Here is a 17,139-nt window from a genome sequence, read left to right as displayed (position 1 = left end):
GAAATGTGTGTTGGGTACTATGTTCCCTTACTTCATCCTCACAGCCATCCAACTGCTTATTATCATACCACTTTACAGGTCAGGCAACTTAGACACAGAGAAGTTAAGTAACTTGCTCACAGTTTTACAGCTGTAGGTGGCAGAATCAGGATTTGAACTCCTGCAAATCCAGCTTTTAAGAGTCTGCTCTTAACCACTGTTCTTGATGCCTGCCTTCAAAGGAAATGGAAGGAGATTCTGATTTAGCTAGTTAGTATAGTTTATGTTACTAAAATGATTATAGTAATGGAGGGCAAACTTATTTTATTTTTGATTGTGGTAAAATGCACATAAAATAAAATTTACCATCTTATTAACCTTTTTTAAAGTATACAGTTCAGTAGTATATTCACATTGTTGTGCACCCAACCTCCAGAACTTTTTGTTTTGCAAAACTGAAACTCTATACCCAATAAACTCCCCATTTTCCCTTCCCCCCAGCCTCTGACAACATCATTATACTTCATGTCTCTGTAAGGTACTGTAAGTACCTCATATAAGTGGAATCATCCAGTATATCTATTTTTGTGACTGGCGTATTTCACTTAGCATAATGTCTTGAAGGTTCATCCATATTGCAGCATGTGTCAGAAATTCCTTCCTTTTTATGGAAGCCAAACGTTTATTTATTAGAACAACTTTCTTTAGACATTTATTCACATGTTGAGGAAGATCTTTTTCTCATATCGGTTTTGGAAAAAACTGTTTCAGGGATGGGGACATATTGCACATCTTTATAACTCTATACTGGTATTTGAGTGTTTGGGGTAAAACTTTTTAACAGGAGAAAACTTTACTAAAAACTTATGGAAGCATTAAAAACAAATAATACCTTTTAATTTTTCTCGTCTGTTTGAGAAGGACAACTGTGTTGTACTTTTTCCCTGTAGTGATAGCGTGACCCATGGGAGTCACAGATTTAAAATACAGTTTTTATAGTATTCACAAGGATACCAGAGGTCTTTGATATATACTGTACTAAGCTTTCCTACAGAAACTGTGTGTTCACCACTGATATGGGGAGCATCTCACCCAACTAGGTAAGCCTTTTAACTGCACCTCAGTTTAGGGCTGTAGTCAGAGCCTCTTACCGTTCTGAATATAACAGCGGAGTTCAGGCTAGCTTTTCAGTTCACTACTTGTTAACTTTAGGAAGTTACTTAAGTTTTTTAAACTTGAATTTCCCTATTTATAAAATGGAATATTCAGTTTCTACCCCGTTGGGTTCTCCTAGGATTAAATTAAGTCTGAATAAAGTGCTTATTAGCACAGTGACCGGCACATAGGAAGTGCTCGGTGAATGTTAGCTGTAATTATTGTTCTTGTTACTATCGTCATGTTTGGTATGCATGCATTTGAAGATTCCCAAATGGCGTACTGTAAAGGGAAATCTATTCCATCCCTTGCTCTGGGCTAGATGCTTCAGAGGATTCAACGTTGAGGAGTATACAGTTTCTGCCTTTAAGTAACTTACATTTAAAATAGAATAATTTTATCTACAGTGGGTTTTTAAGGCTATAACTTCTAAAATTGTACTTTTTTTTTTTTTTTTGCGGTACGCGGGCCTCTCACTGTTGTGGCCTCTCCCGTTGCGGAGCACAGGCTCCGGACGCGCAGGCTCAGCGGCCTTGGGTCACAGGCCTAGCCGCTCCGCGGCATGTGGGATCTTCCCAGACCGGGGCACGAACCCGTGTCCCCTGCATCGGCAGGTGGACTCTCAACCACTGCACCACCAGGGAAGCCCTTAAAATTGTACTTTTTTATTAGAAAGTATAGGGGAATAAATCAAGGTGAAAGTGTGGTTTTAGCATTTTAAAACCTTCTTTGAACTCGGTAAAGGATTCTTTGATTTGTGGATTTTGTTTGTTTATTTCCAGCCAGCACCTAACCAAGTCACTTTTCATCTGCCACTACATCGTTATTATGCTATGTTTTTGAGTAAGGTAAGAGTGTCATTAAACAACTTTGTTTGTTTTTTGAATATTGGGAATTATGTATTGAATTAGTAACATTTTTTATCATAATTTTTAGGCTGTGAAATGTCAAGAACTAGATTTGGATTCTGTTTTACCAGATCAGGAAATGTTAATGAAACTAATGATTCATCCACTCCAAATTCAGGTATGTTTTCAGGCTTTTAAAAGGTTTTGAGTTCCTTGGTTAAGTGACTCTTCCTTTATTTTATTTGTATGCCTTTATCATTGTTATTATAGCCAAAATGTTTGAAATTTTAAAAAAAATTTAGTTTTTTGTATTTTTGCCAGATTATATATATATATATATATATATATATATATATATATATATATATTTAATGAGATTTACATTTAGTTATAATTTCCCCAGGAATTCTTTTCACTATATTTATTTATGGGGGGGTTTAACATACTACACCACTGTTTTGGGAGTCAGGAGACCCAGCAAATTCTAGCCTTGGTGCCACCACTATTTTATTATCTATGTTGTTTGGAGTGATTTATCTACTTGATTCTTAGTTTCCCCATCTATAAAGTGAGAGGAGAGAAAAGAGAGAAGAATTAGCCTACATATGCACTGCGGTTTCTTTCATTTCTAACACTGTGATTTTGTGGACCACCTTTTATATACATTAGAGGGATTTGCACTTCAGTTTATTTTTCCTGGAAATTTTAGATTTGTTAACCATTATTGAACTTTACCTCTGGGAGTTAGGAACAAATAAGAGATGAAGTTATGACTGTGCTTAGTTTTAGTTGATACAGGACATAAATACATGAAGAATTAAATATTAATATAATAAGAAAATTTATTCTAATCTGATCTGCTCTTGCCAGACTTTAGAAAATGACTAGATTGAAGGTTGAGTTAGGGTGAATTAAAGACATAGATTATATTCATTGATGTTGAACAGTGAACAGTTAGCTTGTTTGATGCTTATTCCTGTGTTTCTTTAAGCATTATGTATTTTCTTTTTTGAAGAGGAAAAAGTTAAATGTAATCGTCAGTGATTCCTCATTAAAGATTTCAGTGAATATTGTTATAAATGTATCCAGGAGTCATCATGGAAAACTAACTCATGTATAAACTCCAGAAGAAGGGACTGTATAAGATATAATGATCATCATAAAATTTAAAATTATATATTTGAATTGAATATCTTAAACATTGGACAGAATGTCAGGCTTATGCTGTGATTAAGTTATAAAATATTTTGAAATGATTGTTTATTGTAACATGATTTTATAAAGGTTGACTTTAGATGACTTCTTTGTCCAATTTGCTTAATTTTTGTTTTACTAGGCAAGTCTTGCCGAAATCCATAGCAATATGTGGGTAAGAAATGGTCTGCAAATCAAAGGACAAGCCATGACCTATGTCCAGTCTCATTTCTGTAATTCCATGATTGATCCTGACATTTACCTATTACAGGTAAGCCAACTTGATGGTGCAGATGTTGTACTTTAGAAGTATCTCATTTGTACCTGTGGGATTTTAATTTATAGAGGTGACTAAATGATGACATGGAGAGGTCAGTGCTATTGAAAGAAGAATTTTATTACTTATAATTTCCAAAGGAAGGGGGCATGCCACACTACGCAGGACCAGAGGGGAAGCGTTAGATTTTGGTCAGGAGGCAGAAGGAGGAGTGAGGGGAAATCCTAGACCAGAAGCTTTATTGGGGTTTCCATAGGAACGACAAGGCAGGGCAGGGGAAGTAGTTTAGGATTGGCTAGTTTGAATAATTTTGGTGGGCTCTGGGGCATAAAGGCTATCTGGTACCTGCCTTGGGCAGGGGGCCAGGGGGAATATTGGCTTGGTATGTGAGTTAAATAAAGGGCATGAGGGACTTGCATATGAGAGACTTGCTCCCAGGTAAGCTGTTTACTATCTTTTGGAATTAGCTAGCCTTTAGAAGGGTAGTTTCTCTCCTGGTCTGTAGGGCCCCCCTAGATGCCAGAACATCAGAAGATACAGAAAATAAAAAACATGATTAACACAAGAAGTAAAATTGGGGAAATCCCTGGCAGTCCAGTGGTTAAGACTTGGTGTTTTCCCTGCTGTGGCCCTGGTTCAATCCCTGGTTGGGGGACTAAGATCCTGCAAGCCGCGTGGCGTGGCTGGAAAAAGAAAAAAAGAAGTAAAACTGAATATTGAGAAATAAAGATTGTGGGTTTTATTTTTTGTCTTTTAAAGGTTTGTGCATCTAGACTTGATCCAGATTATTTTATTTCATCTGTCTTTGAAAGGTAAGCATAATTTTATTAAGACAGGTATTAGGAAGTATTTGGAATTTAAACTAATTTTGTTTTAACTTTAAAAAATCTGTCTCAAATATTTTTTTAATAGATTTAAGGTAGTGGATTTGTTGACAATGGCTTCACAACATCAAAACACAGTACTTGATGCAGAGCATGAGAGATCCATGTTAGAAGGCGCTCTTACATTTCTTGTGATTCTTTTGAGTCTTCGTTTACATTTAGGTAAAAAGCACTAATACAAATACTTGCGTATTAACTATTAACCTCCGTTTCCTCCCCTCTCCTTGTGGTAGTAACTGGCTTATGGAAAAAAAGGAAAGGATGTATTACCGTTGACACTCCTTTTAGAATATCCTTTAAAAAACCCCTTAAGGGAACTGCAAATATCAGGGTAGTTAAACTGCAGGTTATATTGGGGCATTGTATTCTTTGCTCTTTAAATTTGGAAGCATCTCATTTTTGGTATTTACGCTTAATAAATTGTGTGGTAAGTTGTTTCTTTATAATATATAGATATTCAGATTTATTAATTCTATTTTTAATTTTAGGAATGTCTGATGATGAGATTCTCAGAGCAGAGATGGTAGCCCAGCTGTGTATGAATGACAGAACACATAGTTCATTGCTGGACCTCATATCCTTTTAAAAGTTTAATTTTCTGTTAGTTGCAGGATCTAAGTTGTAAGTAATATTCATGGATTAGAGATATATCACTTTTTGATTAAAATGGTTTTTTTTGAAGTTGAAAAATAATATGGAGAAAAACTCCAACTGTTTGTTCAATTCTGTGTTCAAGACCACTGGTAGATTTTTTTGTCTCTGTCGTCTCTCAGGGTACTCTTTTTTTTTTTTTTTTTTTTTTCCGGCACGCGGGCCTCTCACTGTTGTGGCCTCTCTCGTTGTGGAGCACAGGCTCCGGACGCGCAGGCTCAACGGCCATGGCCCACGGGCCCAGCCACTCCATGGCATGTGGGATCTTCCCGGACTGGGGCACGAACCTGTGTCCCCTGCATCGGCAGGCGGACTCTCAACCGCTGCGCCACCAGGGAAGCCCTCAGGGTACTCTTATTAGACCTTGGTTAGGCATCAGGACTGGTGGCTCTGGGCACCCCAGGATCTGACCTTTAAGGACAGCAATAGTGAAAGGGAGCTGGACACTTGGTGAAAGGCAGCTAGGTCTACTTTATCTCTATAGCCAGGCTGGAATTCATGGTTAAAATTTAGAGGTATATCTTATCATTATTATTACCAGAGCTTTAAACATTCTGAGGATTTTTTTCTTAGAATTCAGTTTTAAACCAAGAGGTTTTTAAAGGCAAAGACTGTTGTCTACAAACTTTTAAAACTTATGGTTCTCTGTGTAAGACTGAGCATACAATGGACACTTTATTATTTTTTGATTTATTGTTTATAAAATTTTAGACAAAGATCATCATGTTATTTTGTGATAAAATTTATTTGTGAATTTTTGACTAAATTTAATTTGTACATTATGACTATGTTTGAAATAATTGGCTAAATTTTGTGAAATAGCTCCTATTAGAAATGCCTATTTGATAACCTTGAAGATTTTCTTAAGCAGCCAACAATTTGATACTGTTTGATGATTTCATTCAGCCATTATATACTGTGTATTAGTGCTGCAAAAGAGCAAAAGCATTCTCTGTAACTTTGAATTTAGAAGAATTATGTAGCTTTAATGTGAAACCAAGAGAAAAGAATCTTTGTGGTTTTCTTCTTTTTAAAAAATTTGCTTAGTATCTTTTTCCTTCTTATTTTGAGGATGACATTTTGTGTTTTTGGAAAAATAATCTTTGCTCATAAAAATCTGGGCTGATTTTTAGTATACTGTGTTTGATTTTCTAAGGGAAATTACAACTTTATTTGCAAAAGGATGAAAATGGAGATTAATTTTAAAAGTATTTTTTTTCATTTCCTGAAACTGTATTAATTTGTTTTGGGGGAAATATACTTCAGAGCTACTTCAGCATGTAATTTATTAGTAGGCTTCTAGATTAAGCTATCTTAATTCACAGTTAATAAAAAGTTATTATTGAACTGTTGTATTATATAGCCCTCTTGTGGCCGACTTTATGTATTACAGCCAATTACTCTGCATATTTTAGCAAAGGAAGTTAGAAACTAGAATACCTTGGTAAGATTAAGTATCTGACTTTTAGTTATTAATTTTTTTCTTGACACATACATCATATTCCAGAAAATCCAAATCCCAAAAGTGGCATTATTCCAGGAAGTTATAGCTTTGAATCAGTTTTATCAGCTGTAGCTGATTTTAAGGCTCCTGTTTTTGAACCTGGAGGTTCTATGCAACAAGGCATGTATACTCCTAAAGGTATGTTTATATAAATGTGTTTTTTCAGATATCAGTTTTCTGAAGGTTCATTGTGTATATTGAAACAAAATGTTTGCCTTTTATTTGTTCAGCTTTGGTTTTTCCCCTCAACTTTCTTATAGATGTATGTTTGTCTTTTATGGTGTACAGTGATACTGGTTCCATTTATTTACAAACCTATGGTTTATATTATAATAAGACTTCTTAGATGACTCTGAATTATAAAAGGAACTTTATATATGAACTCCAGTTTATTTTTGTAAGTGAATGAACTGTAAATGAACCAGAAATTATGAAGCAAAATATATACTTACAAACATTCTGAATGTATTTGCCCTTTAAATTTGATTTTGAAATAGTTCTCACTACCCAAATTTTAACTTGAAACAGTTAAAATCTATGTGGAATACTGATAACATTCTCATACATTTTGAACCTGTGTAAATACATAGAAACCTTTTCTGTAAGTGGTTGGTTTTCTAAAGTTTTCCCCCTGGATTTGTAGATGACATGCTTGACAAAAGCCAGAAGTAGGTGGAATCCTGATTCATGGTCTTTTCTTCTTCTCTTTCACATTTTCATTAATCTAAGTTAAAATTTTGAAGGAAGTAGCAGTTACATGCTTCTTGCCCCCCTCAGCACTCATTGTCTAAGTGAAAAACTGATGCCCACTTTGTAGTTGTAAATAGCATGTACCATGTTTGGTAAAACACACGAAAATAAACCTTATCATGTGTGATTTTTCAGAGAGTTCACAAAGGTAGCAAGAATAATCCAGAGTCTCTGGTTGGAATGTATTCCATTAAAGAAAAAGCACAGTATTTCTTTATTGTAGAGAACACTTTGTATCTAAAATTTAGATGAGCTTAGAAGTAGAGTGATGTTCTTGTATAATGCAGTGCTTATTAATAAAGTGTGATGTGAGCATAATCTGTGTCACCCATTCGCGGTCCTTATTAAAATACAGGTTCCTATGCCTCAACCCCAATCTGCTCTTATCCAGATCTCTGGGGATTAATTCTGGAAACCTGCTTTTTTACCAAGCTCTAAAGGATGATTGTCACACACAGTTAAGTTTGAGACACTGAGACAGAGCACTGGATATTTGAAGATTAGAATCAAGAAATTGGGTGTCATATTCAGATGCAGTACTGAGTTGTATTAGCCAGTTGTGCGATATTGAGAAAGTCAGTGTTTTATCTTTGGATTTAACTTCTTATTTGTAAAATGAGTGAGTTGGAATAGATGAGTGTTTTTTAAGCTTTTTAAAAAAGTGTTTAAGGTAAGCCTTTAGTTTGGGGGAACTGAGCCTTAAGTGAATCTGTTATACAAAAGCAGTAAAAGCAAACCTACTCTTGTTAAAGTGAGTGTGGTTAGTGGACATAGCTTCTCATCTGTTTTACCATCTCCTTGCTCCTAAAGTGGCTCCTGGTAAATCTCTGTTGAAATCCAACTTCTTGGAACACTGAAGCCTCCTGGACCAGTTAGTTAATCACTGAAGTTTTCTTCCATTTCAATGGTTTTATAATTCTGACAAAAACAGATAATAGAATTAATAACAAAGGTTCTGTGGCTTTTTGAAGGCCTATCTTAAGGATCTTAAATCATACTTATGATAATTTAAGATGGCCTGTTCCATGAAATAGGGACAGTTGTTAACATTTTTTTTTTAATGCCAGAAAGTTGAAATTATAGTAGATGTGTAGAGATGCTTAAGGTTCAAATGTTAAGAAATGTTAAGAATTCTCATCCTAAGCATGATTATTAGTGAGATCACAGGTTTTATTTGCAATGTGCAATTTTCTAGTACACGTTAATGTAATTATATAGCTATTAACATAAGCTTTGTGCACTTAATACTTAAAATCATCTTGTGTACCACCAATTGTACATATACCACACATGGGATAATGGTTCCTAATTGTGGAGAAGGTAAGGAGATCAATTATAGCAAAAGAACAAATGTTTTATAAACCAAAAAGTGTTTATAAACTAAGCTCTTGAAAATCAGTGGCTCATTAATTTTTTAATCCAGCTTTCACATTTTTATCTTCGAATACTTTCAAAAATGCTAATGCATTGTGTTTCTTACTTTCTCATTGGCACTTTACAAAAAAAAGTGAGCTAAACTTTTATGGTGAGGCGTTATCACATTATAAAGCTTCTTGCTCACTAGTCCTTGCTGAACTTAAGAGAACATTATAGTGACGAAATAATGATTTTTGATTTAGAAAAGTGGTCATTGCATCAAGCTTATTAAGGCAAATATATACTCAAATTAAACTTTCCCATCTTTTAAATATAAGATATACTTAAATGTAATTAGTCATTAGAGATTGACTTTATTCCTAAGAAGTCAGTGTTTTGTTTCTACTCTCTTTTGAATAATAGCTGAAGTCTGGGATCATGAGTTTGACCCCGTCATGGTCATTCTTCGAACAGTTTACCGTAGAGACGTGCAGTCTGCAATGGACAGATACACAGCATTGTAAGTACGTTATGTTAGTCAGTAAAATAATGGATATCTTGTGTTTATAGAGAAAAATTTCAGTTATAACACAAATGTGATATGCTCTCATTAAAATATACTCAATCTTTAGAGGAGAAAATATTTTAAGATTAAAAAAATAATCTGGCTGAGATTTATGTTCTCAAGATCTTGATCCAAAAACCTGACATTAATCTGATAAAAATAAATTTTATAAAACATCACAAATAAATGTAAAAAAATAACAAACTTATTTAGTTGCTCTTTGACCAGGAGAATTCAAAGCTTGGTTTTGTGTTGTTCTACTTTTAAAGCAGTAGAGGAGGCACAAGTTAAGAGACTAAAATTGTCTGATGTCAGAGATGATGGGTAGGTACAAAAAATGTGGTAATATTGCTGTGTTCTTGACAACTGGGAAAACAGCCAAAGTAAAATGAATTTTATTTGTAAATATTTAACAAAGTAGTTAAAATGTTGATAATTGCCGAAAAATTTTGAAGGATATCTTTTTAATGGAGAATTCAGTTTTATATATTATTGTCGTAGACTATTTTTTAATGTATTATTTCCTCCTATTTTTAAACATTAAATAGTTAATCTATTGCTGAACATTATAGGATATCGCCTTTTATTTGTGCTCAGTTTATTTGTGCTTAGTTAAACATTTTGAAAACAAGTTTAAGATGATATAAATGTCTTTGATCTTGAGAAAATATTTGTTCATATAACCATCAAAGTGTAAATACAGATATTGGGTGTAATTGAAACTTCTTTTTGCCAAGACTTTGCAGTAATGGATATATGCTGAATTTAAGAACCATCATAGATACCTCTGAAGAAAGTTTATAGTGTAGAAGTTTAGCATATTCTCCCCTCCCCTCACCCCACCCCAAGAAAGACAAAAACGAAAAACAAAACTTAGTTCAGCATCTCTTTCTACCTTTCTCTAAAACCCGTGGGAACATAGTCTGAGATTCTCCTTTCTCTGCTTTCTTAGCAACCTCTTTTTATGCTTTTCGTGTAGCTTTGTAACTTTGTTTGCTTTGTAGGTTTTTACTAGACTCTTAGTTCCTTGAGGGAAGATATTTTTGTCTCTGTGTCTCTTTTATATCTTCAGAATCTATCTCAGTGCTGGCATATAAAAAGACATTCAGCATATATTTGTTGAGTAAACAAATTTGAGTAGTTCATGCTGAAAAATGAAAACCATATCTGTAGAGCTATTTTTATTAAATTTTCCTCTTTCCTATTTTGCTATTTTTTCTCATAATCTCATTCTCCTCATTTGGCTTTTGAGTTCCTGTACAATGTCTGTATAGTTTCTTAGAAATATGTCTGAATTGCTGTGATGTTTCTTGGCAGTTTAAAAATCTTTGTTTAAAGAAATGTGTATTTAAATAAAAGAATAATAACAGATAACAAATACACTTTAACTTCAGATTAAAATCATTTTCTTATAAAATAATCTCTGAAATTTTATATGCAATATTATATTAATACAACATTTTGTATATTTAAGATAAATATATCCGTGAAGAATGTGTTTGTTTCTATGTAAAACTTAAATTTTTTTGAAATTTATTTTGTATATGAAATATAATCTTTTTCCTTTATGTGATATCACTTATATGACTGTATAATTGACCGTTTCAGTTCTTAATATAACACAACTGGGAAATAAGCCTAAAGTGTAGGGCTTATTGGCTGTTGGTCATTTGCATTTTATTTTAGTTTTAAGGAACAAAAGTGGCAAAACTGATTTACTTAGTGTGATCCTTTTTTATTTCAAGAAGGTAATAGAAAGGCGTTTTGAAAAATTATAGAGAAAAATAATTAGGTAAATTAAAGCTATTGTGTCTTTATTTTTAGCATTAAAAAAATTTTATTTTTTAACATCTTTATCGGCATATAACTGCTTTACAATGGTGTGTTTCTGCTTTATAACAAAGTGAATCAGCTATACATATACATATATCCCCATATCCACTCCTCTTGCGTCTCCCTCCCACCCTCCCTATCCCACCCCTCTAGGTGGACACAAAGCACCGAGCTGATCTCCCTGTGCTATGTGGCTGCTTCCTACTAGCTATCTGTTTTACATTTGGTAGTGTATATATGTCCATGCCACTCTCTCACTTTGTCCGAGCTTACCCTTCCCCCTCCCTGTGTCCTCAGGTCCATTCTCTACGTCTGCGTCTTTATTCCTGTCCTCCCCCTAGGTTCTTCAAAAACATTTTGTTTTCTTGTTTTGTTTTTTAGATTCCATATATATGTGTTAGCAAACGGTATTTGTTTTTCTCTTTCTGACTTACTTCACTCTGTATGACAGATTCTAGGTCCATCCACCTCAGTACAAATAACTCAATTTCGTTTCTTTTTATGGCTGAGTAATATTCCATTGTATATATGTGCCACATCTTTTTTACCCATTCATCTGTCGATGGACACTTAGGTTGCTTCCGTGTCCTGGCTACTGTAAATAGAGCTGCAGTGAACATTGTGGTACATGACTCTTTGAATTATGGTTTTCTCAGGGTATATGCCCAGTAGTGGGATTGCTGGGTCGTATGGTAGTTCCATCTTTAGTTTTTTTTTTTTTTTTTTTTGCTGTACGCGGGCCTCTCACTGTTGTGGCCTCTCCCGTTGTGGAGCACAGGCTCCAGATGCTCAGGCTCAGCGGCCATGACTCACGGGCCCAGCCACTCCACAGCATGTGGGATCTTCCCGGACCGGGGCACAAACCCATGTCCCCTGCATCGGTAGGCAGAATCTCAACCACTGCACCACCAGGGAAGCCGTATTTTTAGTATTTTAAGGACCCTCCATACTGTTCTCCACAGTGGCTGTGTCAATTTACATTCCCACCAACAGTGCAAGAGGGTTCCCTTTTCTTCACACCCTCTCCAGCATTTATTGTTTGTAGACTTATTGATGATGGCCATTCTGACTGGTGTGAGGTGATACCTCATTGTAGTTTTGATTTGCATTTCTCTAATGATTAGTGAGGTTGAGCATCCTTTCATGTGTTTGTTGGCAATCTTCTTTGGAGAAATGTCTGTTTAGGTCCTCTGCCCATTTTTGGATTGGGTTGTTTGTTTTTTTTTTGATATTGAGCTGCATGAGCTGCTTGTAAATTTTAGAGATTAATCCTTTGTCAGTTGCTTGATTTGCAAATATTTTCTCCCATTCTGAGGGTTTTCTTTTCATCTTGTTTATGGTTTCCTTTGCTGTGCAAAAGATTTTAAGTTTCATTAGGTCCCATTTGTTTATTTTTGTTTTTATTTCCATTTCTCTAGGAGGTGGGTCAAAAAGGATCTTGCTGTAATTTGTCATAGAGTGTTCTGTCTATGTTTTCCTCTAAGAGTTTTATAGTCTCTGGCCTTACATTTAGGTCTTTAATCCATTTTGAGTTTATTTTTGTGTATCGTGTTAGGGAGTGTTCTAATTTCATTCTTTTACGTATAGGTGTCCAGTTTTCCCAGCACCACTTATTGAAGAGGCTGTCTTTTCTCCATTGTACATTCTTGCCTCCTTTATCAAAAATAAGGTGACCATATGTGTGTGGTTTATCTCTGGGCTTTCTGTCCTGTTCCATTGATCTATATTTCTTTTTTTGTGCCAGTACCATACTGTCCTTATTACTGCAGCTTTGTAGTATAGTCTGAAGTCTGGCAGCCTGATTCCTCCAACTCTGTTTTTCTTTCTCAAGATTGCTTTGGCTATTCGGGGTCTTTTGTGTTTCCATACAAATTGTGAATTTTTTTATTCTAGTTCTGTGAAAAATACCATTGGCAGTTTGATAGGGATTGCATTGAATCTGTAGATTGCTTTGGGCAGTAGAGTCATTTTCACAATGTTGATTCTTCCAATCCAAGAATATGGTGTATCTCTCCATCTATTTATATCATCTTTAATTTCATTCCTCAGTGTATTATAGTTTTCTGCATCCAGTTCTTTTTTCTCCTTAGGTAGGTTTATTTCTAGGTATTTTATTCTTTTTGTTGCTGTGGTAAATGGGAGTGTTTCCTTAATATCTCTTTGAGATTTTTCATCATTAGTGTATAGGAATGCAAGAGATTTCTGTGCATTAATTTTGTATCCTGCTACTTTACCAAATTCATTGATTAGCTCTAGTAGTTTTCTGGTAGCCTCTTTAGGATTTTCTATGTATAGTATCATGTCATCTGCAAACAGTGACAGCTTTACTTCTTCTTTTCCCATTTGGATTCCTTTTATTTCTTTTTCTTCTCTGATTGCTGTGGCTAAAACTTCCAAAACTATGTTAAATAATAGTGGTGAGAGTGGGCAACCTTGTCTTGTTCCTGGTCTAAGTGGAAATGGTTTCAGTTTTTCACCATTGAGAATGATGTTGGCTGTGGGTTTGTCATATATGGCCTTTTATTATGTTGAGGTAAGTTACCTCTCTGCCTACTTTCTGGAGGGCCTTTATCGTAAATGGGTGTTGAATTTTGTCGAAAGCTTTTTCTGCAGCTATTGAGATGATCATACGGTTTTCTCCTCCAATTTGTTAATTTGGTGTATCACATTGATTGATTTGCGTTTACTGAAGAATCCTTGCATTCCTGGGATAAACCCCACTTGATCATGTTGTATGATCCTTTTAGTGTGCTGTTGGATTCTGTTTGCTAGTATTTTGTTGAGGATTTTTGCATCTATGTTCGTCAGTGATATTGGCCTGTAGTTTTCTTTTTTTGTTACATCTTTGTCTGGTATTGGTATTAGGGTGATGGTGGCCTCGTAGAATGAGTTTGGGAGTGTTCCTCCCTCTGCTATATTTTGGAAGAGTTTGAGAAGGATAGGTGTTAGTTCTTCCCTAAATGTGTGATAGAATTCACCTGTGAAGCCATCCGTCCTGGGCTTTTGTTTGTTGGAAGATTTTTAATCACAGTTTCAATTTCAGTGCTTGTGATTGTTTAGATTTTCTATATCTTCCTCGTTCAGTCTCGGAAGGTTGTGCTTTTCTAAGAATTTGTCCATTTCTTCCAGGTTGTCTATTTTATTGGCATAGAGTTGCTTGTAGTAATCTCTCATGATCCTTTGTATTTCTGCAGTGTCAGTTGTTACTTCTCCTTTTTCATTTCTAATTCTATTGATTTGAGTCTTCTCCCTTTTCTTCTTGATGAGTCTGGCTAATGGTTTATCAATTTTGTTTTTCTTCTCAAAGAACCAGCTTTTAGTTTTATTGGTCTTTGCTATTTCCTTTATTTCTTTTTCATTGATTTCTGATCTGATCTTTAAGATTTCTTTCCTTCTGCTAACTTTTGGGGTTTTTTTGTTGTTCTTTCTCTAATTGCTTTAGGTGTAAGGTTAGGTTGTTTATTTGAGATGTTTCTTGTTTCTTGAGGTAGGATTGTATTGCTATAAACTTTGCTCTTAGAACTGCTTTTGCTGCATCCCATCAGTTTTAGGTTGTCATGTTTTCATTGTCATTTGTTTCTAGGTATTTTTTGATTTCCTCTTTGATTTCTTCAGTGATCTCTTGGTTATTAAGTAGTGTATTGTTAAGTGTCCATGTGTTTGTGGTTTTTTACAGGTTTTTTCCTGTAATTGATATCTAGTCTCATAGTGTTGTGTTTGGATAAGATACTTGATACGATTCCAATTTTCTTAAATTTACCAAGGCTTGATTTGTGACCCAAGATATGGTCTATCCTGGAGAATGTTCTGTGCGCACTTGAGAAGAAAGTGTATTCTGTTGTTTCTGGATGGAATGTCCTATAAATATCAATTAAGTCCATCTTGTTTAAAATATCATTTAAAGCTTATGTTTCCTTATTTATTTTCATTTTGGATGATCTGTTCATTGGTAAAAGTGGGGTGTTAATGTCCCCTATGATAGTGTTACTGTCGATTTCCCCTTTTATGGCTGTTAGCATTTGCCTTATGTATTGAGGTGCTCCTATGTTGGAGGCATAAATATTTACAATTGTTATATCTTCTTCTTGGATTGATCCCTTGATCATTATGTAGAGTCCTTCTTTGTCTCTTGGAATAGTCTTTATTTTAAAGTCTATTTTGTCTGATATGAGAATTGCTACTCCAGCTTTCTTTTGATTTCCATTTGCATGGAATATCTTCTTCCATGCACTCACTTTCAGTGTGTATGTGTCCCTAGGTCTGAAGTGGGTCTCTTGTAGACAGCATATATACAGGTCTTGTTTTTGTATCCCTTCAGCCAGTCTGTGTGTGTCTTTTGGTGGGAGCATTTAATCCATTTACATTTAAGGTAGTTATCGATATGTATGTTCGTATTACCATTTTCTTAATTGTTTTGGTTTTGTTATTGTAGGTCTTTCTCTTCTCTTGTGTTTCCTGCCTAGAGAAGTTCATGTAGCATTTGTTGTAAAACTGGGTTGGTGGTGCTGAATTCTCTTAGCTTTTGCTTGTCTGCAAAGGTTTTAATTTCTCCATCGAATCTGAATGAGATCCTTGCTGGGTAGAGTAATCTTGGTTGTAAGTTTTTCCTTTTCACCACTTTAAATATGTCCTTCCACTCCCTTCTGGCTTGCAGAATTTCTGCGGAAAGATCAGCTGTTAACCTTATGGGGATTCCCTTGAATGTTATTTGTTGTTTTTCCCTTGCTACTTTTAGTATTTTTTCTTTATATTTAATTTTTGATAGTTTGATTGATATGTGTCTTGGCATGTTTCTCCTTGGATTTATCCTGTATGGGACTCTCTGTGCTTCCTGTGCTTGATTGACTATTTCCTTTCCCATATTAGGGAAGTTTTCAACTATAATCTCTTCAAATATTTTCTCAGTCCCTTTATTTTTCTCTTCTACTTCTGGGACCCCTATAATTCGAATGTTGGTGCGTTTATTGTTGTCCCAGAGGCCTCTGAGACTGTTCTCAATACTTTTCATTCTTTATTCTGCTCTGCAGTAGTTGTTTCCACTATTTTATCTTCCAGGTCACTTATCTGTTCTTCTGCCTCAGTTATTCTGCTGTTGATTCCTTCTAGAGAATTTTAAATTTCATTTATTGTGTTGTTCATCATTGTTTGCTCTTTAGTTCTTCTGTGTCCTTGTTAAACGTTTCTTGTATTTTCTCCATTCTATTTCCAAGATTTTGGATCATCTTTACTATCATTACTCTGAATTCTTTTTCAGGTAGACTGCCTATATCCTCTTCATTCGTTTTGTCTGATAGGTTTTTACCTTGCTCCTTCATCTGCTGTGTGTTTCTGTGTCTTCTCATTTTGCTTATCTTACTGTGTTTGGGGTCTCCTTTTTGCAGGCTGCTGGTTCGTAGTTCCCATTGTTTTTAGTGGCTGCCCCCAGTGGCTAAGGTTGGTTCAGTGGGTTGTGTAGGCTTCCTGGTGGAGGGGACTAGTGCGTGTGTTCTGGGTGGATGAGGCTGGATCTTGTCTTTCTGGTGGGCAGGACTGTGTCTGGTGGTGTGTTTTGGGGTGTCTGTGACCTTATTATAATTTTAGGCAACCTCTCTGCTGATGGATGGGGTTGTGTTTCTGTCTTGCTAGCTGTTTGGCATAGGGTGTCCAGCACTGTAGCTTGCTAATCATTAAGTGGAGCTGGTCTTAGCGTTGAGATGGAGATCTCTGGGAGAGCTGTCTCCATTTGAATTTACGTGGAGCCAGGAGGCCTCTGGTGGTCCAGTGTCCTGAACTGGGCTATCTCACCTTAGAGGCTCAGGCCTGACACCCGGCCAGAGCACCAAGACCCTGTCAGCCACGTGGCTCAGAAGAAAAGGGAGAAAAAAAAAGAAAGAAAGAAGAGAAAAAAAAATAAAATTATTAAAATAAAAAATATGATTAAAAATAAAAAAATACTAATTTTTAAAAAAAAGAAAGAAAGAAGAGAGCAACCAAACCAAAAAACAAATCCACCAATGATATCAAGCACTAAAAACTATACTAAAAAATAACACAAACAAAAAAATAACGGGCAGACAGAACCCTAGGACAAATGGTAAAAGCAAAGCTATACATACAAAATCACACAAAGAAGCATACACATACACACTCACAAAAAGAGAAAA

At 35.2% G+C, this 17,139-nt stretch overlaps 1 protein-coding gene across 2 annotated transcripts in view; it reads left to right on the top strand.

Annotated features, from left to right (window-relative positions):
• UBR3 (ubiquitin protein ligase E3 component n-recognin 3) overlaps positions 1-17,139 on the top strand; it is a 254,192-nt gene that overhangs the window by 90,542 nt on the left and 146,511 nt on the right. For both annotated transcript variants that reach the window (XM_089916715.1, XM_089916716.1), the window contains exons 12-19: positions 1,917-1,982; positions 2,071-2,160; positions 3,319-3,447; positions 4,213-4,265; positions 4,366-4,499; positions 4,826-4,910; positions 6,488-6,630; positions 9,022-9,118. In XM_089916715.1, coding sequence (XP_089772841.1) covers positions 1,917-1,982; positions 2,071-2,160; positions 3,319-3,447; positions 4,213-4,265; positions 4,366-4,499; positions 4,826-4,910; positions 6,488-6,630; positions 9,022-9,118 — 797 coding nt within the window. The remainder of the gene's footprint in view (positions 1-1,916; positions 1,983-2,070; positions 2,161-3,318; positions 3,448-4,212; positions 4,266-4,365; positions 4,500-4,825; positions 4,911-6,487; positions 6,631-9,021; positions 9,119-17,139) is intronic.

This window comes from Delphinapterus leucas, chromosome 8 (assembly GCF_059928025.1).
Source record: "Delphinapterus leucas isolate spDelLeu-1000000601 "Yukka" chromosome 8, BTC_Dleu_Yukka2, whole genome shotgun sequence".
NCBI classification, from domain to species: Eukaryota; Metazoa; Chordata; class Mammalia; order Artiodactyla; family Monodontidae; genus Delphinapterus; species Delphinapterus leucas.
The sequence above is the reverse complement of the archived record's forward strand: the minus strand, read 5'-3'. Positions and strand labels throughout refer to the sequence as shown.